This window comes from Telopea speciosissima, chromosome 1 (assembly GCF_018873765.1).
Source record: "Telopea speciosissima isolate NSW1024214 ecotype Mountain lineage chromosome 1, Tspe_v1, whole genome shotgun sequence".
NCBI lineage: Eukaryota > Viridiplantae > Streptophyta > Magnoliopsida > Proteales > Proteaceae > Telopea > Telopea speciosissima.
In genome coordinates this window covers 8,507,895-8,531,366 of record NC_057916.1, presented here as the reverse complement: position 1 = coordinate 8,531,366, position 23,472 = coordinate 8,507,895, and the positions used below count along the sequence as shown (strand labels likewise).

General features: G+C 41.0%; 3 protein-coding genes and 1 long non-coding RNA gene across 7 annotated transcripts in view; 1 reads left to right on the top strand and 3 right to left on the bottom strand.

The window, feature by feature from the left end:
- LOC122665621 overlaps positions 1-15,498 on the top strand; it is a 28,241-nt gene extending 12,743 nt beyond the window's left edge. Inside the window, exons 2-3 of the long non-coding RNA XR_006333487.1 lie at positions 12,803-12,805; positions 15,399-15,498. This is a non-coding gene — a long non-coding RNA (uncharacterized LOC122665621). The remainder of the gene's footprint in view (positions 1-12,802; positions 12,806-15,398) is intronic.
- Positions 1-15,837, bottom strand: part of LOC122665608 (transcription factor GTE6-like) — a 43,688-nt gene extending 27,851 nt beyond the window's left edge. The window contains exons 1-2 of one of the 2 annotated variants that reach the window (XM_043861769.1): positions 15,784-15,837; positions 15,394-15,445 (exon numbers count right to left, since the gene is read on the bottom strand). Coding sequence is in view for 1 of the 2 variants with exons in the window: in XM_043861766.1 (XP_043717701.1) it covers positions 15,394-15,445; positions 15,602-15,606 (57 nt within the window). In the remaining variant the exon portion in view is untranslated. Of the gene's footprint in view, positions 1-15,393; positions 15,446-15,601; positions 15,631-15,783 lie in introns of those variants that run through there. The other variant, XM_043861766.1, reaches the window with a different exon arrangement.
- The window catches only part of LOC122665596 (inosine-5'-monophosphate dehydrogenase 2-like), a 32,121-nt gene that overhangs the window by 1,742 nt on the left and 6,907 nt on the right, over positions 1-23,472 (bottom strand). The window contains exons 4-5 of one of the 3 annotated variants that reach the window (XM_043861759.1): positions 20,471-20,554; positions 7,090-7,093 (exon numbers count right to left, since the gene is read on the bottom strand). In XM_043861759.1, coding sequence (XP_043717694.1) covers positions 20,483-20,554 — 72 coding nt within the window. In that variant the 3' untranslated portion in view covers positions 7,090-7,093; positions 20,471-20,482. Of the gene's footprint in view, positions 1-7,089; positions 7,094-20,188; positions 20,555-23,472 lie in introns of those variants that run through there. The other 2 variants (XM_043861751.1, XM_043861756.1) reach the window with 2 other exon arrangements.
- Positions 17,517-18,029, bottom strand: LOC122655268 (probable mediator of RNA polymerase II transcription subunit 26a). The gene has a single exon (XM_043849502.1). It carries the CDS (start codon positions 18,027-18,029, stop codon positions 17,517-17,519), a length of 513 nt encoding a protein of 170 aa, XP_043705437.1.

Genomic DNA, 23,472 nt, shown 5'->3' with positions numbered 1-23,472 from the left:
ATTGCCCCCTCTTGGTCCTTCCTTTCTAACTATAACCACTCCCCCAATGGCCGAATTTGGGTTCTCTGGGATCCCACCAAATTCCAAATCTCGGTCTCCTCCTCCTCTGCCCAACTTCTCCACCTTAGCATTTCAGATCACCTTCACACCACCTTTTTTTCTTCACCATGGTTTATGCCCTCAACCGTAACCCTGATAGGATCCCCTGCGGGACGACATTCGATCCATCTCTTCTTACTCGGTTCCTCCCCCGGGTATTGGAGGTGACTTGAATGTCGTCCGTTTAGCCACGAAAAATTGGGTGGTTCCTCTCTGAGACCACCAGCGATTGCAGCCTTGACTCCTGTCGGAGGACTCGAGCTTAGCGACCTCGGATGGTCGGTGCTGATCTCTCCTGGCACAACAAGCGCTCTGGCCCTGACAGAGTTGCCTGCAAGCTCGACAGAGTCCTTGTCAATGATGCTTGGCTTTACTCTCTTCCTTCCTCCTATGCCTTCTTTGACCTTCCTGGTCTCTCTGACCACTCCCCCATTTCTCTCTTTGTCCTTCCCTCTCTTTCTTTTGGCCCTAAACCCTTTAAGTTCTTTGACATGTGGTCCTCTCACCCTAGCTTCCTTCCCGTTGTCCAAGCTGCTTGGAACATCCTAGTCCAATCCTTCTCCTCTCCCCTCCTCGCCTTTTCCAAAAAACTCAAAAATGTCAAGGTGGCTCTTAAAGCCTGGAATTCCACCACCTTCGGCATTATTTCTTCTCGTGTTTCCTCTTGTCGAGACACCCTCTCCACCATCCAACTCTGCCTCCAGTCTGACCCCCTCAACCCCTCCCTTGCTGAAGAAGAAACCATTGCTGCTTTCGAGCTTGCCTCCTCTCTCTCCCAAGAAGAAAGCTTCCTTAAGCAGAAATCCAGGATCAAATGGCTTAAGCTCGGCGACTCAAACACCGCCTTCTTCCACCGCTCCCTCAAAGCCCGCTCCAACTCCAACTCCATCCTCTCTCTTACCTCCTCAAATGGATCTCTCCTCTCCTCTGTTGATGCCATCAAAGCCGAGGCCGTGAACCATTTCACGATATCTTTGCCCTCCCCCCCCCTCTCCCCTCCCGATGATCTTATCAATTCCTCCCCCCATCTCCTCAACTCCCTTAGCTCCATCCCCTCGACTCCAAATCTCCTCCGTAGTTCGCTCCCTTAAGGCTAACAAAGCTCCAGGCCCCGATGGGTTCAAGATGGGATTCTTTTCCACTTCTGGGACATCATTGGCGTTGAGCTTATCGATGCCATTACTTCTTCAACCCTCACCGATTCATTACATCAACCACACCTTCCTCTGTCTCATCCCCAAATTCCCTGGAGCTTCGTCCATTTCTGACTTCAGACCCATCTCCCTTTGTAACCTTCTCTACAAATTCATCGCTAAAATCCTTGCCAACTCGGCCTCATCATCGACTCCCTTGTCACCCACCGATGCCTTCATTGTTGGGAGAAGCATCTCGAATAATATCATCCTTTGCCAGGAAATTGTCCGCGGCTTCGACCGCAAGTCCCACTCTCCGACTGCCCTTTTGAAAATCGACATTCACAAGGCTTTTGACTCCATCCATTGGAACTTCATCTCCCAAGTCCTCCTCAAAATGTCCTTCCCCCCCATCTTTGTCAACTGGATCCACTCTTGCATCTCCTCCCCCCGTTTCTCGGTCCTCTTGAATGGCAGTCCTGCTGGGTTCTTCCCCTCCTCTGTTGGTATCCGGCAGGGTTGCCCCCTCTCCCCCTTTCTCTTTTGTCTGCCCTCGAGGTTCTCTCCCGCAGATATCAATCCAAAACTGATCTCCACCTCATCTCCCCCATCCCTAAATGTAAGCCCACCAACCTGACTCACCTTGCCTTTGCTGATGATCTTATGATCTTCTCCAAAGCCGACTCTCTCTCCATTGAGTCCATCATGTCTTCCCTCCACCTTTTCCAAGGCCTTTCAGGGCTTCGCATCAACCTGGCTAAGTCCAAAATCTTCCTTGCCGGAGTTCCTGACACCACCAAAGCTACCCTTTCCTCCCTCACAGGTTGTACCATCGGCACCCTCCCAGTCCGCTACCTTGGCCTTCCCCTTATCCCTGCCAGACTGTCTGCCCACCACTGCTCCCCCATCTTAGACCTTCTTTGCAAGAGGTTGCAGCTTTGGAAAGCCAAACTCTTATCCTACGTTGGTCGTCTCGAGCTGATCAGATCGGTGCTTCAGTCTTGCTATATTTATTGGAGCGGTATTTTTGGTCTTCCAAAGGCTACCATCAAGGCAGCGGAATCTATTATGTGTGCTTTCCTTTGGAAAGGTGTTGACTCTGCCAGGTTCCTCCACCCTATGAGCTGGGCTTCCCTTTGTGTCCCCAAATCTGAAGGAGGCCTCGGGCTTAGGAGGATAAAAGATGTCAACATTACTGGTTCCATCAAGCTCATATGGAAGATCCTCAACAACAAATCCTCCATCTGGACTTCTTGGGTGTATTCTGGACCCCTGCGCAGTGACTCTATTTGGTCCGTTAGCCCTCGGGCTGATTCTTCTTGGGTTTGGCGCAGAATTCTTCAGGTGAGGCAGCTAGCCAGAGATGCCATTTCGAGCAGGATTGATGATGGTTTGACTACCTTGCTTTGGCTTGACAAGTGGCACCCTTCTGGTGTTCTCTCTTCCATTATCAGCCCTAGAGATATTTACTCCTCCGGATTGGACAGATCTGCCTCTGTGCCGCTATCATCTCCGGTGGCTCGTGGTCCCCTCCCCCTCCCCTCCCCCTTGCCGACCTCTGGAGCTCCCTTCCCCCATCCCCCCGGGCATAGAGGCAGAGGCGACACCATCTTATGGCTTCCTTCCCCTTCGGGCAGATTCAGCTCTCACTCCGCTTGGGATTTGGTTAGACATAGAGGGACCCCTTGTCCTTGGTACAAAATTGTTTGGTTTCGTGGCCACATTCCTCGGCATAGCCTCACTGCTTGGTGCGCCCTTGCAAGCTGTCTTCCTACCCAAGCCTTTCTTCTTCATCGGCATATTCAGGTCCCCTCCAGCTGCTGTCTCTGTTGGAACGGGACTGAAGACGTCGATCACCTATTTTTCACTTGCCCTTTTGCCTCCTCCATATGGACCCGAGTTCTTCGCCATTGCTGGCCTGGTCGGCGCACTCCTCTTCCTCTCAGCAGGGAATGGATTTGGATCGACATGACCTTCGGAGGGAAGTCAATTTGCGACTCGGCTGGCAAGATCGCCTTCTGCGCCACTATCTCCCACATTTGGATGGAACGAAACCTCAGAAGATGGACATCCAACTCCCGCTCCTTAGACATGATTTGGAAGGCCATCTTTTTTGATGTTTCATCTAAAGTTAGATCCCTCCCCCTCAAGGATGTTAAGGATTCCCCAAGGAACAGGCTCATTGTTGTCTCCTGGGGCCTCCCTTCTTCCATTTGCGCCCTAACTAGTCCCTAGTTTCGGCTTTTTTGCCCTTGGGCTTGTATATTCCTTCTTTTTTCTTCGTAATATATTTTTATTCATCCAAAAAAAAAAAAGGTAGGAAGCCTATCAATATGTCTAGGTAAACTAATTATATAGGAATACATTAGGAAGAAATAAAATCTGTTTAGATTCCAATATAAGTATAAATAGATGCAAACACAAAAAAAATAGGGTAGTATAAGGAGAGAAGGTAATTATATAAGAATCATAGTACATTAATATAGCATTAGATAGAACACGTGCAAAACATAGAGTAAACTTTTAAAACTTAATAAGAAAATATTAAGAACTAGGTAATCTTATGATTAACACTGTACTATATTTAAAATGAACAAAAATAATACCTAATATTAAGACCTAACACATTCACAATGATAGATAAGAATCAACAATGTACCTTAGCTAAAACCTAAGATGAAAGGAAGAAAATATAAGAAATGCATAAAATCCAACCAAGAATAAAAGAAATACGTGTTAATGGAGTAAAAGAGTAAATATTTACCTAAAATCTAGGAAAAATGTTGAGCCATAGTTAGGTTTTGAAAAGAAGAACAAAAAAATGTACAAAATTTCTAAGTTTAGAACACTTACTTTAGATGTGGAGGAGTGGATCTTATGATTTAAGCTCTTATTAATGTTATAGGAACCCTAGAATAACCTTAGGAGAAGTTAGAAAGGGTTAGGGAAGAGAAAGAAATGAAGTTTGATGTGTTTTGAGTGGGTTTTATAAAGCCTGTTTTGCCTGGCGGACGATCCGGCTGGATGGGTGTCTGAATCCGGCTCTTCCATCAGGCTGATCCGAAAATCTTCTGAAGCTACTGCTTCGATAGGCGGTCGTCTGGCCCATTAGATGCTTGAATCCGGCTGTTGCATCTGGCTTGGTCAAAACAGAAAATTAAAATAAAAATAAAATATAGTAAATTACATACATATTATATACTATATATATATATTAATTAAAATAGTAATAATAGGTATATAATACAATAAATAAATAGAACCTGTGTTTCATCAAAATAATGAAATATATCATAATTATTAATAATGAATATAGTATATGATTTGGTTGCTTATGTAATTGTAATATATGTAAAGTACTATATGATGCTAATGTTTCCTTTTAGGAACTCGCCATGATAGTTTGTCATGCCTTTGCCTCTCAATAACGAGTTATATATTGAGTACCTAGGGTAAGTAAGCAAAAGTAAAAGACTTGAAAGAAATATAAAAGACTAAGAAACACAACCTAGGATCAAGAAAGGTGAAAAGGTTGAAAAAAATTTTGAGGAGAAAAATTGAGATTGGACAACTTCCTTATAGATTAGGAAGGTATATCTTAGGATTCAATGCCCCAAAATGTGTTGGAAGTCTTCTAGGAGAATTCTTGAAAGAATTAGAGAGTAAAAGAAAGAAAGAATAATGCTACATTGCTTAGACTAAGTAAACAAAAAATAATAATAATAATTGAAAACAAAAGAAGCTGAAACTGAAGGATGTGTAACACTTTGCTCAATAATAGATATGAGTGGAGTAATGGGTCACCGAATGTTCCCTCCGTTTGGGAGTGAACACCAGGGATTCCATCAATATTCCAAGTCATCCTACAGTTGAATTAGGTATTGCATAACCAGAAGGGAAAGTCTTCATAATAGAAAACCCTATAAGCAAAAAATTATACATACCTATACACGACAACCCAAACCTCGAAAATATAGATAAAAATATAATAATTACATTATATGAAAAGACTATCAACAGAATGGAATTTAGATAAAAGAAGCAAAGAAATGAACACTAAAGAATAAGAAGAACAAAAATAATGACAATAATAATAATAAGAAAAAGAATATTTTCCTTGTATTTTTAGGTTTAGATACTTTGTCGATATGATAAGTGAGCCTGGTAATGAATTGTTCCCAAGTTACCTTAGATACTCCAGGACCCCTCCTCTTATATATTCTTGTGTGTTTAGGGAAAGAATAGGAGAGTTTTGAAAAAGAGGATAATGTCTTTGGTCAGTTTAGAATACTGTCTGACCCGAAACCGGTCAACAAAAGCCATCGACCAGTAGATTGTACGATACCCAAAACAGGAAACAACTTAAGGGAGTGTAAGTTATGATGCTGTTGAAGTAACCTCAACTATTCGGATTACTAGGTGCATCAATTTCGAGGACAAAATTCTTATAAGGTTGGGGGAATGTGAAACCCACAAAACAAAAAAAAAACAAAAAAAATTAAACTTTTGGAACCCGAGTGATTTCAGATTTTGGTTCAATATTTCCCATGCTAACCTCAAGCTATGGGCAGCATCACATCTTTTTCCTGTGCTTGCATCTTTGGTTTGATGGATCAGAAGCCTCTCTGTGTCTTAGGCGAATCCCGGGTAAGAATCCCATTTTATATGTATATATGTTGTATTTTTAATTAATTAGTGTATTAGGGGCATAATAGTAATTTTTACCTAGTGGGACCCCGCACCAGAGCTACCTGTGTCGGGTCTGCTGGCTGGACAGGCTGCAGGACCTCCCCCTTAATTAAACTCAATGTAAGTATAATTTAAAATATATTTATATAACGTTTTGTACAACCAAATAGAGTTAGAAGGGTATTTTAGTAAAATTGTCTCTGTGGGACCCACATCCCCAGTGGGGAATCAAGATTTGGGTTATAAACAACTTGGGAATTAGTTTTAGAAATAATTTATGCCCAAATGACCAAACAGCCCCTTAGTGCTTAAGTTTCTATAAATATAACCCTCTTCACACTATTCATTATTCACCAACAAAGAGAAGAGGAACCGGAATCGTTCCAGCCTTGGAGAATAAGAAAGAAAGAAGAAAAAGACAAGAAGAAGGGAAATGAGAAGCATACCTTGGAAATTCATCCTAGACTTGAGTTCGAAGCTTAGAGATCTCCATTAGAGACCTTGGAGCATAAAGGCAAAGCTGCCATCGTCCCTTCTTGCTGCTGATTTCAGGTAAGCTCTGAGAATCCCTGCTGTTTCTATCTCCTCCTCCTCTAAATTTGATCTAATTTCAGCCTAGACTATGCCTAAATAGATTTCTTCCATTAAAGCTTTTAATCCAAGCTTAAACAGTGGAAGTTCCACCTAATTTCTTACTGTTTAGTGCTGTTTAGGTTCAGCTATGCCTGAATCTTCATGGCTGTACCTCTAATCAGCCCAATTGCTGTTTCTAATGGCAAACCATAAACCCTAAGTCAACTAATTTAGGTTTAAATTATGAAATCCCTAAATTAGGAAGCCAAATATGAAATTGGAGCCCCAAATAGACTGATCCACCTTGAATTGGTGCTAAATCATCAAATTAGGGCCTTACATGCAAGGATCCATGCAATTGGAGCAAAACCCCCAAATTCGGACACTGACCCGGATGTTATTGCAGGCCAAGGGGCGGTCGACTGGCTCACTGGAAGTCTGCATCCGGCTGCCCCTTTTTGTGTGATTGTTGGACTGATTCCTTAGGGTTTGACCTAGACTATTACCCTCACTGATATATGATGTTTTGATGTTTATTTAGGACTGTTTTACTCCATTTTTTGTGAGGATTACTTGGCCTTTTGGGTTTTCTAACTGACTAGGTTTATCGACTATCTCAGGTAAGGGGATTCGATCTTAATTTCCTGCGTGTTTATCACATTAATTTCAACTTTATGCTGAATGCCATGCTCATGCATCATTACCTCTATACCTGGAGCATGTAGTTTTCTAGCTTTTATTTAATGCATTAGACTGCATGTAAAATAGGTTGCACAAAGACATACTGCATTGCATTTGCATTGATTATTTATATGATGTGAATTTATGATGATGGAATTCGGTAATTTATAACTCAGATCATGCTTGCCTCATCATGTTTAGACTGCACTGGGCTAGGTTGATATTCATTACCCAGTACTGCGCCCCTTACCAACAGGGGGAAAGGTGTTGGACAACCCGTGGCAGAGACCGATGTGTTAGTTCCGGGATGCCATCTTCTGTCCCATGTTAGCGGGTCCCTAATTCCACTGTGGGAATAAACAGGCAGGGTTGGTCATTTGGGGGTCTGTCGGGATCCGATGTGTTAGTTCCGGAACTGGCGGGTCCTCACCGTGGTAGAATGGTTTCGCTCAGGTGACCGAAGGGTTAGTTCCGGGACCGAGGTTAGCATCTACCACTAGTAGTAGTACTTATACCCCATGAGACTTAGTATCTGTGCTAGGAATATGTTAGTTTAGCACATGCATCATGGATTTATTGTGTTTGTATGCTGGTACCCCCCTTACTGAGCTCAGTTGAGAGCTCACCCCTGTGGATATCCTTATTTTTCAGGTGATTTAGTTACTTCTAATGTTGGATTTACGGCGCTGGAGTTGAAGTGCACGATACTTCATGCGCACGTGATGATTGCGCAACCTCCTGATCTTGGCCTGATAGTCCAGGCTACCTCCCCACTCTTTTATGCTTTATAAATGCTTTATATAGTTATAGTATAGTTTCTTGTATATTTTTACTCTGTGGTATCTTTGAGAACTGTATAGTTGTATCACAAGCCTTATCCTTTATATAAATGAAATATCACTTAGACTTCTCTAACTAATGATGTTATCTCTATTAATTAAATTGTTTCCGCTGCCTCTGATTACTGTATCTGTGAGCAATGATTGTGAATAGGGTACTGCACTTGTGATCCTTGGGGATTGGTTGGATGTCAGAGACATCCCATCACACTTGGCCCTTAATAACCGGGCCGGGGTGTGACAGTTTCTCCAGCACTTCCTGTTGAAACTCTTCCCTATATTACCCTTCATACGGGCAGCCATGGCCTTTTGCACCTCATTAGGGATCCTAAGGCATACCCACTAGCCGAATGCCACTTCAGTCTTGTGAACTCCCCTGATTCTCTTCCCACAATAATTACACTGTGGCTTTAATTTGTCATTGCTAATGGGTACGCCATGCCTTGATGTAAGGTCTCCCCATGATCAGCCATTACGCAACCTTCTTACATTGTTGCAATAAGAATTCAAACATTATTTTCCACATCAAGACTTCTAAAACAAAGAAGAAAGCTATTCCTAATTTTCGCCCAAGTCATATATTTTTCTCAATAAAAAATATTTTTTTATTATTTTAAAAAAATAATATTTACCTATTAACAAAAAAATACGAAGCACATCAGTCGAAAACAAATCAACAACAATTTCATAAATTTTCATGATTTTTCCACAAAAAGAATATTTTCCCTATTTTTTCTTAATTATTTTGTCTTTTTAAATTCAAAAACAAATAAATAAAACAAAACAAAACAAAACAAAAAAAACATGAATTTTCAGTCTAAAAATTCAAGCAGACTCAGAGAAGCTACAGATTGGCCAACGGTGTCTAACATATTTAAAAATGAGCCCTAAACAATATATATTGACCATGTTTTTTTTTCATGAATTCGTTTCAAGAAATTTAATAAAACAAAGAAACTTAAAACAGAAAAATTAATTTCAATTCTATGAAGTCATAGATCGGACTCCGGTGTCTAACATATAAAAAGTTGAACACCAACCAATATATATTTACCCCGTTAAGTTTCCAAAGCTTTCGGTTGAAACAGGCTTTCTGCTCAATTTCAACACAAAATTAGTCGAAATGAGGATTTATACAAGGTTTTTGTAACGTTTTGGCGAAATAACCAAAAATATTTCAGTATTTCAGTCATTTTGCTGAAACCTGTTCATTCCTTTAAGTTGCATGCTATTTCGTTTTGACCAATGTTAAAACAGAAACAGGCCATCGAAATTTTGAACCATGCCCTAGATAAATCAAGGGAGATGGTAAACAGACTGGCGATTCTATGGTTAATCTGAATGTGGATGGATGCTCATAGAGGAATCCAGGGCCATCGCATATTCGGGATCTAATGAGGAGGTAGGATGGTTATGTCATTACTCATTAGGAGTTAGGACCTATCAGGAAAAGGAACTCACTGAGCACAGTTGTTGGCACTAAAGATTGGGCTTAAAATGTAAATCACAAAGGGATTCAGTCATGCAATTATGAAGGAGATTCAGCCAATGTTATTTGATAAACGGTCTACCTTGCGTGTCAGATGCAATCTCAGTTTCAATGGAAACTGGAAAGTGACAATGAGATTTCCGATGACTTCGCAATTGGGAAAAAAAATAAAGGGGCTAGTTCGTCCAAGGCTATGTAACGGCAATAATATTACTTTGTGACAATTCAGTGGAATATCCAGGTGTAGGAGGATTGTATTGCATTGGTATTTGTACCCTTTGTGCCGAGCCCTTGTGTTGTGGTCGAACGTCTTTTTTTTCTTCTTTTGTTTAGAAGGTCTACTGTTATTGTTGTACTACTAGCTGTACTACTATCTCATATTTGTCCATAAATTGTTACTTATTAGAGGGGGAGAAGTGGGGAACCATGTACTGTACTTTTTCATCTGACTAACGCCTTATTTGCTAAGGAATTCACGAACCTTCAAGAAGATAGGTGTGTGTTTACGAAAACGGACAAAAGCAAGATGACTCTTGTCCTTGTGTACATGGAATCACTTTTTGATTGCCACAAATGGTTTGGATGTTATGTCTGAGACCAAGCAATACCTGATTAGTGATTATTGGAGTAGAAGAATTGAGAGAGATAGTTACCTTCAACGGATTACAATTTCAGCGCAATCGTGCAGTTAGAAAACTATCTAAGAGACAAGGCAGCTTTATTGCATTGGTAGTTGATAACTTTGACAGATACAATTCAAACTTGAACGATCTGGTTGATCATGTTAACGGACCTTTAAGAAGTGAAGCAATGTCTAAGGTGGACCGACATAAGATATTAATATGTCTATGAGACTACCTTTAGATTATGTTTTGTCTGAGATATTTAAATAGTCTTGGACAAGACCAGATCTATTGCTATTATGAGAGTCATAAACTTCTACTCCCAACCGGAAGAACACAGCTGAAGGAGAAATGTGAGATTGTTAGCACATATCAGAGATACATGTAGGATGTACTTGGTCTACATGACTCAACTTGCACTAGCAGTAAAGAGGTTATGCAGATATGGTTTCATAGAGAAGGGCAAGAACCAGATAGGAGTATCTAGGTATGTCTATTTCCTGGGAAGGTCTGCTGGGCACTGAAGAGTTAGAAGACACAGCATGTACGCTGGACGTACAAGAAGAGAGCCAGGTTTGAAGAATGTGGACTGGCATCCACTTTGGTTGGGACCTTGAGGACTGTAGTTGCATTCATTGTGTTCAGGGAGATGGATCACATACCCGTGAAACTCGGCATTCATGAGTCCCTACATGCTGATTTGCACGTCTGATTGATACTCATCCTTGGATGAAGAGGGCCGTCAACATCATCACTGAGGAAGTTGCAGAGGACAAGATGGTTATAGAAACGATTGTGCATTTTGAACCATGTATGGCCATGGGTTCAGTTTGGAAGATTTAATGTGGTTTTGATTTGATTAATAACTCGTTATACTCCACCGATAGCTGCTATTTGAATTTTGTTCAAGTTTGTTGGTATACATGTCGAACTTGTGAATTTGGGAACTGATTGACTATTGTCAACAGCCTGTTGTTAGGGTACATGGAAGGGAACCCTCCAATTAGGGAGGTTACTGCCATAACCTCTTTAGGTAGGAACAGCAGGTAAAGTCACCAGTATCTCTGTTACTGTAGTTATTTCCAATTTATCTCAAAAACCGGTGTCTCTTTAAGCCAAGTGGGAGAATGTAAAATTTTGTGACTGTATAGCCAGGTGTAACACTTGGTGTGGCTGGTTTATGGGGTGGGCATTTTTTTTTTTGGATGAATGAAAATTTAAATTACGAAGAAAAAAAGGTGGGGAATATACAAGCCCGAGGGCCAACAAGCCGAAGCTAAAGATTAGCTAGGGCGAAGAATGGTGGTAGGGAGACCCCAGGAGACAACAATCAGCCTGTTCCTTGGAGTATCCAAGACACTACTCAGGGTGAGGGAATAAGCTTTGGATGAAACATCAAAGAAGATGGCCTTCCAAATCTTGTCAAAAGAGCGGGAGTTGGACATCCATCTTCTAAGGTTACGTTCCATCCAAATGTGGGAAATAGTAGCACAAAAGGCAAGCTTGCCAATCCTGTCACAGATCAAATTACCCCCAAAAGTCATATCAATTCAGACCCATTCACGGGGAAGAGTGAGGGGCGTTCTCCTAGCAGGCCAGCAGTGACGAAGGACTCGATTCCAGATGGAGGCAGCAAAGGGGCAAGAGAAGAACAGATGGTCTGTATCTTCGTGCCCATTCCAACAAAGGCAGCAGCTGGTGGAGACTTGCATGTGGCGATGGATGAGAAAAGCTTGGGTGGGGAGGCAATTAGCTAAGGCACGCTAAGCGGTGAAGCTCTGCCGAGGAATGTGCCCTTTAAACCAAACCACTTTGTGCCAAGGACATGGGGTCCCTCTTTGTCTAACCAAGTCCCAAGCCGAGCGGGTGGAGGGGAGCCACAAGATGGTATCACCTCTTCCTTGGTGACCAGGGGGGATAGGGGGGAGGGAGCTCCATAGATCAGCGAGGGGCGGGGACCACGAACCACTGGTGATAATGGAAGCCACTAGAGTAAACTTGTCCAGGCCGGAAGCAAATATGGTGCGGGGGCTGACAATGGAGGCAAGGACACCTGAAGGATGCCAGTTGTCGAGCCAAAGGTAAGTCTAAGACCCATCATCTATCCTGCAAGAAATAGCTCCCCTGACTATATGCCTCACTTGCAGCACTCTACGCCAAATCCAGGAAGAGTCAGGGGCAGATCTGACAGTCCAAATAGAGTCTCTACCAAGGGGTCCAGCATACACTCAAGAGGTCCAAATACTGGATTTGTTGGTAAGGAGCTTCCATAACAACTTGATAGAGCCTACCAAATTGACATCTTTCATCATTTTGAGCCCAAGGCCTCCTTCAGATTTGGGCAAGCAAATAGTAGACCAGCTATTGGGATGGAGGAATCTGGCTCAGTCCACACCTTTCCAGAGGAAAGCACACATAATAGATTCGGCAGCCTTTATGGTGGCCTTGGGAAGACCAAACACACCGCTCCAGTAGATGTAGCAAGACTGGAGAACCGATCTGATGAGCTCAAGGCGACCTGCATAGGATAGAAGTTTAGCTTTCCAGAGCTGAAGTTTCTTACGGAGGAGGTCAAGTATAGGGTTACAATGATCGGCTAAAAGTCTGGCAGGAATAAGGGGCAGGCCAAGGTAGCGGACAGGTAAGGTGCCAAGGGTAAAGCCAGTGATGGCGGAGAGGGTCGCAATGGTGGTGTCGGGAACTCCAGCAAGGAAGATTTGGGATTTATGGTGGTTAATGCGGAGACCGGAAAGCCCCTAAAAAAGGTGAAGGGAGGACATTATGGACTCTAGGGAAAGGGGATTGGCCTTGGAGAATATTATGAGGTCATCAGCGAAGGCAAGATGGGTTAGGTTGGTGGGCTTGCATTTAGGGATGGGGGAGATGAGGAGGAGATCAGTTTTGGATTGGATACTGCGAGAAAGGACCTCAAGGGAGAGACAAAAAAGGAAATGGGAGAGGGGGCAGCCCTGGCGGATGCCAACGGAGGAGGAGAAGTATCCAGCTGGGCTGCCATTGAGGAGAACGGAGAACCGGGGGGTAGAAATGCGGAAGAGGATCCAATTGACAAAGGTGGGGGGAAGGACATCTTGAGGAGGACTTGGGATATAAAGTCCCAACGAATGGAGTCAGAGGCCTTATGGATGTCGATCTTTAGGAGGGCTGAAGGCGAAATGGATTTCCGGTGGAAGCCTCGAACAATTTCCTGACAGAGGATGATGTTGTCCAAGATACTTCTTCCAGAGATAAAGGCGGACTGGTTGGGGCTAACAAGGGAGTCGATGACAAGTTGAAGGCGGTTGGCTAGGATTTTGGCAATGAACTTGTAGAGGAGGTTGCAGAGGGAGATGGGTCTGAAGTCCGTCATGGAGGAGGCTCCAGAGGATTTAGGAATGAGACAAAGAAATGTATGGTTGATGTTGTAGATCTGGTGGGGGTTAAAGAAGAAACTCTTGATGGCGCAGGTAAGGTCCGAGCCGATGATGTCCCAACAAGTGGAGAAGAACCCCATACTGAACCCGTCAAGGCCTGGAGCTTTACTAGCCTTATGGGAGCGAATAGCTGAGACAATCTCGGAGTCAGAAGGGATGGAGCAGAGATAGCTGAAGAGGTTGGGAGGGACAAATTTATTGATGAGGCCATCCGGGATGGGGGAATGGGTGGAGGGGGGAGGGCAAAAGATTCCCGTGAAGTAGGTCACAGCTTCAGATTTGATGGCATTGATAGAGGAGAGAACCGAGCCATCGGCGGAGGTAAGGGAGAGAATGGAGTTGGAGTTGACCCTAGCTTTGAGGGAACGGTGAAAGAAAGCAGAGTTCGAGTCGCCGAGCTCGAGCCATTTAAGGTGGGCATGTTAACAAGATTATAAAATGATAATAAAATATACATCACAATTTGACAAAATCTAAACTAATCATGATATGGGTTTCCTTGAGTTGGAAAGTAAGTAAACAAAGAGTTCTAACTTGGCAAATTACATGTAATGGGTGGGATACCTACCAAATCTTATCGCCCTAGATCCGTGGTCACATCTATAAATACTATGTAGAACCTCCCATTAGCATATCCATATTCTTGTGTTTCGGAGAGAGGCTAGAAGCTCTAGGGTTTTCCTCTATGGTTAACACTTGCAGTAGGGCATGTAAATTGTCTCATGAGTGTGTGTGCAACCACAACACTAGAAGGATTTCTTGTGCATATTAGAGGGTGTGGCCAGCAAGGGATGCAGAACCAACAAAAGGTTGTAGCTGAGAGAGAGAGAAGCTGTGAGAGACAGGCTTGCATGGATTAGTTTGGTACTTGTTTCCATTTTTCAATTAATTTCTATGGAGAGAGATATGTTGCTATACTTCCACTATGTGTTTGTGTAATTTTTCCTAAAAATTAACCAACGGAGCTGCATCCCGAGCACGAAATTCTGATGTGAAAAATTAAATTTATGTTTGATTAATTTTATTCTCATACCTGTTATTTTCTCTTTATGGAACCTTTTCCAATCCTTATACACACCATTCAAGCACTCACTTTCCACTAAACCTCAACCTCAAGGCTGTGTTTATTTTCTTGTTCTGATAATGAGCGTAAGTTGAAAAAGGTGAGGCCATGAGGGTTTCCCTCAGTTCCCCCAAGATGTAGGTTCTTGAATGGTAGGAAGATCCACTCTCACTTGATGAGATTTCGAAGGAGATCCTACATTTTACGAATCAATAGATGTCCAAAATCCAACCAAATATGGAGGCGTGGAGCACCACTCACTTTTCCTTGTTCAACAGTCATTGGCGATGCAGGAAATTGGCTGTATTCTGACCCTATTTTTAGCACAACACTGTAGATCTCCATCTCACAATTCTAATGGGGTATGATATAACAGTTTTTATGCAAAAAAAATACATTTCAATATATATATATATATAAACACATTCCAACAGTGAATCACACAGATGTCACCAACAAAACTACAATTATTTATCAGTAGAAGCATCAACAGATAAGGCAACAGAACTACACCCATATATCAATAAATTCCAACGGTGAAGCATCAAATATTCCACAAAGAGCTAAAAAAAAGTTGAAGAATATCATAAAGGATGATATATCACTTGCATGGAAACAGATTTGACAACATATATGGCAACAGATTCAGAAATTTACGGAAACGAGGCATAAATTCACAATTATGTGATATCAGATAAAATACTCAACCATTCCATAGGAATTAGAGGAAATAAAATGCCAAGTCAAAGAAATTAGGATTTAAGAAACCATACCTGAGCGTCGTGTCCTGCTGGGTTGAGGTGGTATGATCTCAGGAAATTATCCCTGCAAGATAAACAAACCGTGTTACTCAATGATCAATATTCAAGCACAAAATTTAAAATAAAACAGAAACACACACAAGAGGATTGGTGGATGCTCAAGGGGATGGGGGGCAGAGAGAGGGAGAGAGAGAAATTTTCATGCCAAACGGAAATCGACCTCATCTCAGAGAGACAAAGAGTGAGAGAAAGAAACTGAGAAAGAGCGAGGGAGCCAGGTACAGAGACTTACAGAGAGAGAGAATGAGGGATAGATTTAGAGAGAGATACAAGGACGCAGAGCGGGAGAGACGACAGAAGTCGTCTGAGGTGGAGGATGAAGACAGTCATTCGGAGGCTTACCTGGGGTTTTTGCGTCTCAGTCGAGCGAAAGAATTGGGAGTCTTGGGAATGTCTGGTTCTCAGGGTATAAACCCCCACCCCCGTGTTGTACCTCCGTCCAAGGTTTTACGTATCAATCCGTATCCGCCTATATTAACGATACGTATCGTTCTATAAAAAAAATCGATACGGATCGTAATTTTAAAGTATCAATATAATATAGTCTAAAAATGATACTTTAAATTTTACCCCCAAAATTTTTTTATTTGTTTTTTGGTTAATCCCCCAAAAAATTGGTATTAGTATATAAGATGTACAGAAACCACAATTTTTTAAATATAATCAAATTAATTGTCGCTTTTACCAAAAAAAAAAAATTTAATACAATTGTATTGTCGTATTTTCTTCTTTTTATATATGATATATTTTACATCTCAAAACTATATTTTGCATTTATCATAGCATTTTCATTTGTTTCTTGACCATTTTCATATGTATCTTTAACATATCTTGTGTATCTTTAATACGATATGATACGTCTCTTAAAATCACTTTTTCCATACAATATTCGATGCTGATACTTTAAACATTGCCTTTGTCATCGCGTGCAACAATGCTCTGGGAGTGAAAAGGCACCTTCTCATTTTTTTGGTCCAGAAATTTATTTCATTTTGTGGGAGTAACAAAGGAAACTAGAGGTACATGCATTTTCTTCGCTCCCACGAAGCTAAAAAGCCCTAGAAACACTTTACAAAGTATTGCCAAAACGCTCCTAAGTTCTTTAAACGATTCTTCAAATTTCGAAACAATAACGCAAATAAGCCCATCCATCGAAAGAGAATGATGCAAACCATAGCTTGAAAAATCTGTTGTATTTTTTTACTTATCTTACTCTCCTCAAAACCTGGTAAGACTCAAGCAAGACGTTCTTGTCGTCCCAAAAGGAGAAGAACTGTTTCAGGGTAAGGTCCCCAACTTGGTGCACCTCAAGCACGCCCCTTCTTTCGAAGAAATAGGGCAGCTGCAGAAAGGGTGGTTTTCTCAATGGGGCCTTTCAGGCAATTCATTTATAATATTGTACAGAAATTACATAAGCTCATGTGTCTTTAAAATCTTTGATAAGTCATTTTCAAATTATTTTGAAAACCCTTTTTTGACCATTACATTAAATAACTTTTGAGAATAAAAGAAAAGACAATTAAAAAAAGATTACAATAGCTCAATTTCAAATTATTTTGAAAACCTTTTTTCTTTTTTAAGATGTATTAATTAATATTTAAGGGGAAAGGTTCTTAAGTATTGGGGTGGGATGGAATCTCCCACGCCTCCTATGCCCCCACCTTATTGACCGTCCGATCCCCTCTTTGCATCTAATGTGTTCAAGTCATCTGCTCCTAGAATCCACTCTCTCCACCGCTGTTGCACCCTCCTCTTGTCCTCTCCCCCCTTGTCTCCCCCCCCCCCCCCCGGTATACTGTAATGCATTTTCAGGCATGTCCTCGTGTTTCCATACACTTTTCTACTACTCAGAACAAGCAACAGGAAGAAGCAAGACATCACTTTCTCAAGAGATGGGTAGTGGCTATTTCGGAATCTTGGAGCAACAATCTAAAAAAATTGGTTACTGCACTATTCAATTGATAATTGATTTACATAAAAGAACAAACAAGAATTCATAAATTTGTTCACAATTCAAATGGAACCTGAAATTCAAAATGGAAGAAACAATTTAGACAAAAACTGAAACGGATTGATCATCTCTGTCTAGTATAAATTTGTCTTTTGTGGTTTCCAAGCCCTTGCTTGGGAAGATCCTTCAAATCCATAACTTGTATTTTGCGAAGCTTCTTGGCATTTTCAGCTCGCTGGTACCCTTCTCTAAGTCTCTTCTTGGTGTTCTCCAGTGTTGCTCTGAGCTTTTTTTCTTCATCGACATCAGAAACTACTCCACCAAAAGAAACAGAACATGGATTCATTGTATCAGATGAACCTATCACACTGTTTGCAGTCAATGCTACTGTTTCCGTTTTGCTAAAATCATCTCCTCTATCACTACTCTTTTTCTCTCCTTTCTTTGATCCAGAGCACCTACGGAGTTTGAAGCTGAGGAGATGCTCAGCAAAACTATCTCTTCTACACTTGAACTCCTCCGGATGGTCTGTAGCAGCAACCCTTATCGCCTGCTCAATGATGTCAAAGATGTTGGTATCCGCTGTCTCGAAAAACTTCCTCCAGTGATCGAGTGATGAATCCCATTCGGAACTCATTCTAAAGAATCAACCAATCTCAGGGTAATAACCCAAAAACAGAGGAACTGTGTCTTTGCTGAATCAAATTCTCAATCTGCTAAGAACAGCTAGCCGAAGAACAATAACCCAAAAACGGAGGAACTGTTTTCGCACTTTAATAGCTAAGAAGCAGGGTTTAATATAATATAATTTATGAAACAAATCCATCTAGGAAAAGGAAACTTGCTAATCCTACTTTCTAATTCTATTACTCCCACAACGAATTGGACTCCAAGTCTCCAACAACAACGATTTCCATAAGAACATTACCATATAGTTAGGTTGCTTGGACGCTCCCGGTTAAGTTATGTAATAAGATTGGCTGATTATATCAAATGGCAGATCAGAAAAGAGTATCTAGGGTTATTTATGCCAATTCATCTGGGAGCCAATCATGGGGCGAGGTGGTCATTTCACCCACTGCCTCGACGTGCTCCCCTACCCCAACATTTTCCTTTTTGTTATAGTCAACGTGGCTTAAGAAATCAGGTTGCATCCACACTGGAGCTCCCCTCTCGAATGGGCCTACAATCTGTATATTATAAAATGAATATATATTTGAGAGGGGCAATTGAGTCGATTGATCAATTGTCTTCCTTTCCCCACCACCATGCAGGTAAACCTATGGGGCACTGTTCTCTATGCTGCAGCGCAGACTGCGCCCGGACACATGGAGGTGGGCGCAATGATCACCCTGTCCCCCTGAGTGGTAGGTTCCTGTACTTGCCTACTTGGGCACAGCCTATGCTGCGGCACAGAGAACGTTCTCCCTAAACTTATATAGAAATGAGAGAAAAAGAGAAATGAAAGAGGCCGAGGACGTGTGAGGGAGTATTGATTGTTATTGATCCCTACACCGCTTTATTTTAATTTTGTCACATAAAAGGATGTATGGAATTGAAATTACTTTTTTGATGAAAGTGTAATCACACAAACCATACACGAATTCCAAAAGGATAATCAACTTTTAAGACTGTAGAATAACAGATATACACACCATACACCACACGCACAAATCCGATGTGAGACTAAACCCATGCACCCAGCACACCCGATGTGAATTGGGTAACAATGAGTTGACCCAATTTACCGATGCTTCTCAAAGACTTAAGAGGGAAAAAGGAAACATTCAACACATAGGAAGACAATATATTTTAGTGTCTCAGTCCAAGTTCAGCTCCTGTACCGTTGTAGAGTTGTTTTTTATGCTCACAACTGAAACTTACAGAGTTGTTTCCGGGGCTCACAAGTAAACCATCACATAATTATTTCCTTGGACACAACTAAGCTGGATCATTTTTCGGAGGATCAATCCTTCACAATCACTTGCAAGCAAGGTTTTAGGAATATCAGATACCGGATCGGTCTCAACTGATACCGATCTAAATCACCCTATATCAATCTAGATCAGACAGAAATACCCCTAGTTTACATTTAAAAATGGATTTTTTTTACCTTTTTACCCTTGGACCATACCGATCTGCCGATACAAAATCGCCCATGATCTGATCTGCCCGCTGCCGATCCCTAAAACCATGCTTGCAAGTGGTGGTTGAGTCTTTCAACTCAATATATTAAAAACCTCAAAGTAGGCAAATAAGAAAATCAAAATGCAAAGAAATAAGGAGGGTATATATACAATGAAAAACTTAATTACTTAATTCTCCACTAGAATATCATTTTGATTCTCGTGTAGAACAATTGCCTTCAACCGATACAGTTTTGGTTTCAAAATACTCAAGATTAATACTTAAAGCACGATTTAATCGAATCTCTTTTTTATTAAGAGAGATTAACACTATTTATAGACCAATTTTCAACAGCTTAAATTTTAGCCATTCTACCAACCTATGGTCGACCGGCTAAAGAGCTGTTGCTATATTTTTTTTCACAGATTTGAGTGCAAAGGGGGAAGTACAGCCCACTTTGTGCTTTGGGGATGCTGATCCATGTCATTTGCAGGAAGAGAAAACATGCTTACAATGATACAATTAGTAACGATTGTGTTTTGGAGCAGTCTGTGATGGCTAATCAGTAGTGCAAGATAATATGCTTCAATCTACAATGATAACAATAATAAATAAGATCCCCCCCCCCCCCCCCCAAAAAAAAAATAATTATAATCATCTACCAGTATATGGTACAAGGAACATATTAAAAGGGCAAATATTTCAATCATGGCAGAAAAGTGAAGACATCACGGGCAAAATTTTTACATATATGATGACCAGGAAGAAAAATCCTGACCTAAACACACATGAACTCAGTAATGCAAACAAACTTTGCCACTCATCATAGGATTCTGCTGCATCTGATAATAGCCATTTTGATGGTGGATTGCATCTGATGTTGCTTCTCTAAATATTGACTCAAATTAGAAAGTATTCAAGGGCATGATTACCCAAAATTAAGCAGGCTTGAGATTTCAGATCTCAGAACGATTTCTTCGCATAGAAAACCAAATCATGAACCCCACCTTCAACCTGCGCTGCTCCTGTCCTCACCTGCAAAACACAGAAAAGTTATAGTTAAACAATATAAATCTGCTACCTAGGAACAACAAACAAATAAATAAATCCAGAACTTGCTAAGCTCTATGAATTAAGCATTCATTCAAAAAAGTTTTTTTTTAATACATAGAAATCAAGCAGATAATACATTTTTGGTTTGATTCTGGCTTTTTGAATTTTGCATTTTCTAACTCTTTGGACCTAGTTCTGAAACTAATCCGGTAACAAAACTGGAAACTGATTGCATATTTGAGTTATTTGAACAGTGAATCCCTCAGGTTTGTAAATATGCTACCCTCATTCTGTAATTTAGGCTCTTATTACCCTCAAGTTTGTAATATGCCAGCGCCACTCCCACTAAGAGAAGTTAATGCAGGCTCAGTTTAAGGCTTGGTTTAAATATGAGTCAGTTTTAGTATAGGTTTGGGTTGGGCTTTAGTTTTGGGATTTATTGTTGTAATGGACTAAAATATGAGGCTCAGGCTTTAGTTTTGGGATTTTTTGTTGTAAAGGACTAAAATATAAGGCCCAAAAGTGGGGTTTTAGGGGTAGACAAATTATTATTTTATTAGTAGGTCCTGTTAGAGTGCATGTGTATCGGTTGGAGGTCTATGGGTTTCCATGGACCTCTATATCATGGGTTAATGTTATTAACTAACTGGGTTAGGTTAGATTCTTGTTATTATTTATTTCTATTGTAATTAGACTAGATTTCAGTTTCCTGTTATGATTAGGTAGCTAGGATTTCTATTCCTATTGTAATGCTGTTAGCTATTAACCTTTATAGAATAAGAGCACATTGGCTGTACAATAGAACATACAGTTCTATCATTCAGCCTTCTTTCCTCTTTAGTTCTCTTCTTTATCATCTCTTCTCCATCTCTCTCACTTGGTTCTGGTTGTCAAAGTTGTTAGCATAGTCACATGGTATCAGAGCTCATTTGATAACCTATATCAATACACGATTGAAGTTCTCCAAGAGTTTCTGTTGAAGTTTGCAGCTACCTATGCTGCTTAATATCTTTGTAGGCCATAGTGCCCTACTTGACGATGATAAAATGAAAAGCTAGGGTCTCTACTATCTCTTCATCGATTAGCATGGAGGGAGCAGTTGATGGGATTCAGGTTCATCATATTTAAGCTTGCGGCAGGTCTGGAATTCTACTTTTCCAGATATTTCAAGATCTTCAATTAAAGGTTTTTGTTCCCGCAATTCATCACCAATTTTTCAGGGTTTATTCACCCTCACTGGAAGGTCACTCGACCTTCTTCTGGAACTGATCATCCTTGCTGATCTTATGATTTTGCTGCTCACAAAAACTCCATGCGATATAATGAAAAGCTAGGGTCTCTACTATCTCTTCATCGATTAGCATGGTGGGAGCAGTTGATGGGATTCAGGTTCATCATATTTAAGCTTGCAGCAGGTTTGGAATTCTGCTTTTCCATAAATTTCAAGATCTTCAATTAAAGGTTTTTGTTCCCGCGATTCATCACCAATTTTTTAGGGTTTATTCATCCTCACTGGAAGGCCACTCGACCTTCTGGAACTGATCATCCTTGCTGATCTCCACTCGACCTTCTGGAACTGATCATCCTTGCTGCTCACAAAACCACCATGCGATACCCTCTTTTAGGGTAGTTTTCCAGCAGGTTTGATTCTGAAATTTATTTTGATCTGTTTCAATCTTGATGAGTTTTTGGAGTTTTCTTCTCCCCCCCCCCCCCTCCCTATAGGGTCTTTCTTCGATCCTAGTTTGGAGCTAATCTGGGCTCATCTTATTGGTGGAAAAATTATCTCCAAACTTTCCTGGTTTTTCTTGAAGATCTATTTCTGGCTTTGTTTTCTGATCTGACCAGCAGATCAGTCTAGTACTTTGGAGACTCGTTAGACCCCCTCTGAAGACCACTTGATCCTTGTTTGGGGTCCACCTGACCCCCTGAATTTGTACCACTAATTTCACCCAAAATTCTGGGTTTTTATTCAGTTTTTCAGGTTCTTTCTTTGGCCGACTGTTATATCAGATTTGCAGATTTGTATTGGTGCTTCGATTGGCAGCATATCCTCTTATATTATATTTCCATCAGTTTTGTTGGTGGTTTATAGTGGTGCATGATGACTGAACCAGAATCAACTTCAGACCATGCGAATGTTCAGATAGCCATTATCAAACTCACCAGAATTGGTAACTATCTACTATGGGCTCAGGCCATTGGAGTTTACATCAATGCTAAAGGGAAGTTAAAATACCTTCTTTGAGATCCCCCTACTGGTGATTCAAAGGAACCTGCTGATATGAAAGCATATAAGGAATGATGGATGCGTGAGAATGACACCCTCCTTATATGGCTATGGAATAGTATGGATCCGGCTATTGCAGCTAATGTAATGTTCCATCCCCACTGATGATTTCTTTTGGTAATTGATGTGTTGGCTTCTCTCTCCTTTCTCTCCCACAGTAAGGGACTTTCTCTCTTCCTTTTATTTCTTCTCCCCCCCCCCTTCCTCACCCCACGATTCTCTCTCTCTCTCGCATTATTCCTCTTGTTATTTCTCTCATTAATTCTCTCTTTCTCATCCCCCACAACAAAAAATTTTATTCCTTTCTCTTCTCCTCTCTCTTCTATTGATTTGTTAACTTCAGATCATATTATTTTAGGGAGAGAGTTTATCTCTTCCCACTCATGTAGTATCTCTCATATTTTCCCTCTTTTCCCTCTCCTTCCTTGTATCTGAATCCTGGTTGGTTATTTCTTAGAGTAAATCTGAAATTTCAAATATTTATTTCTGTTATTAATCCTCATTATTTTTGAACTAGTAGATCTAGATTCAAATTTGAATCTAGGGAGACTTGGTGGTGGGATGATGAGGTTCAAGCAGTCATTAAGATTAAGAAAGCTAGTGTTAAGAC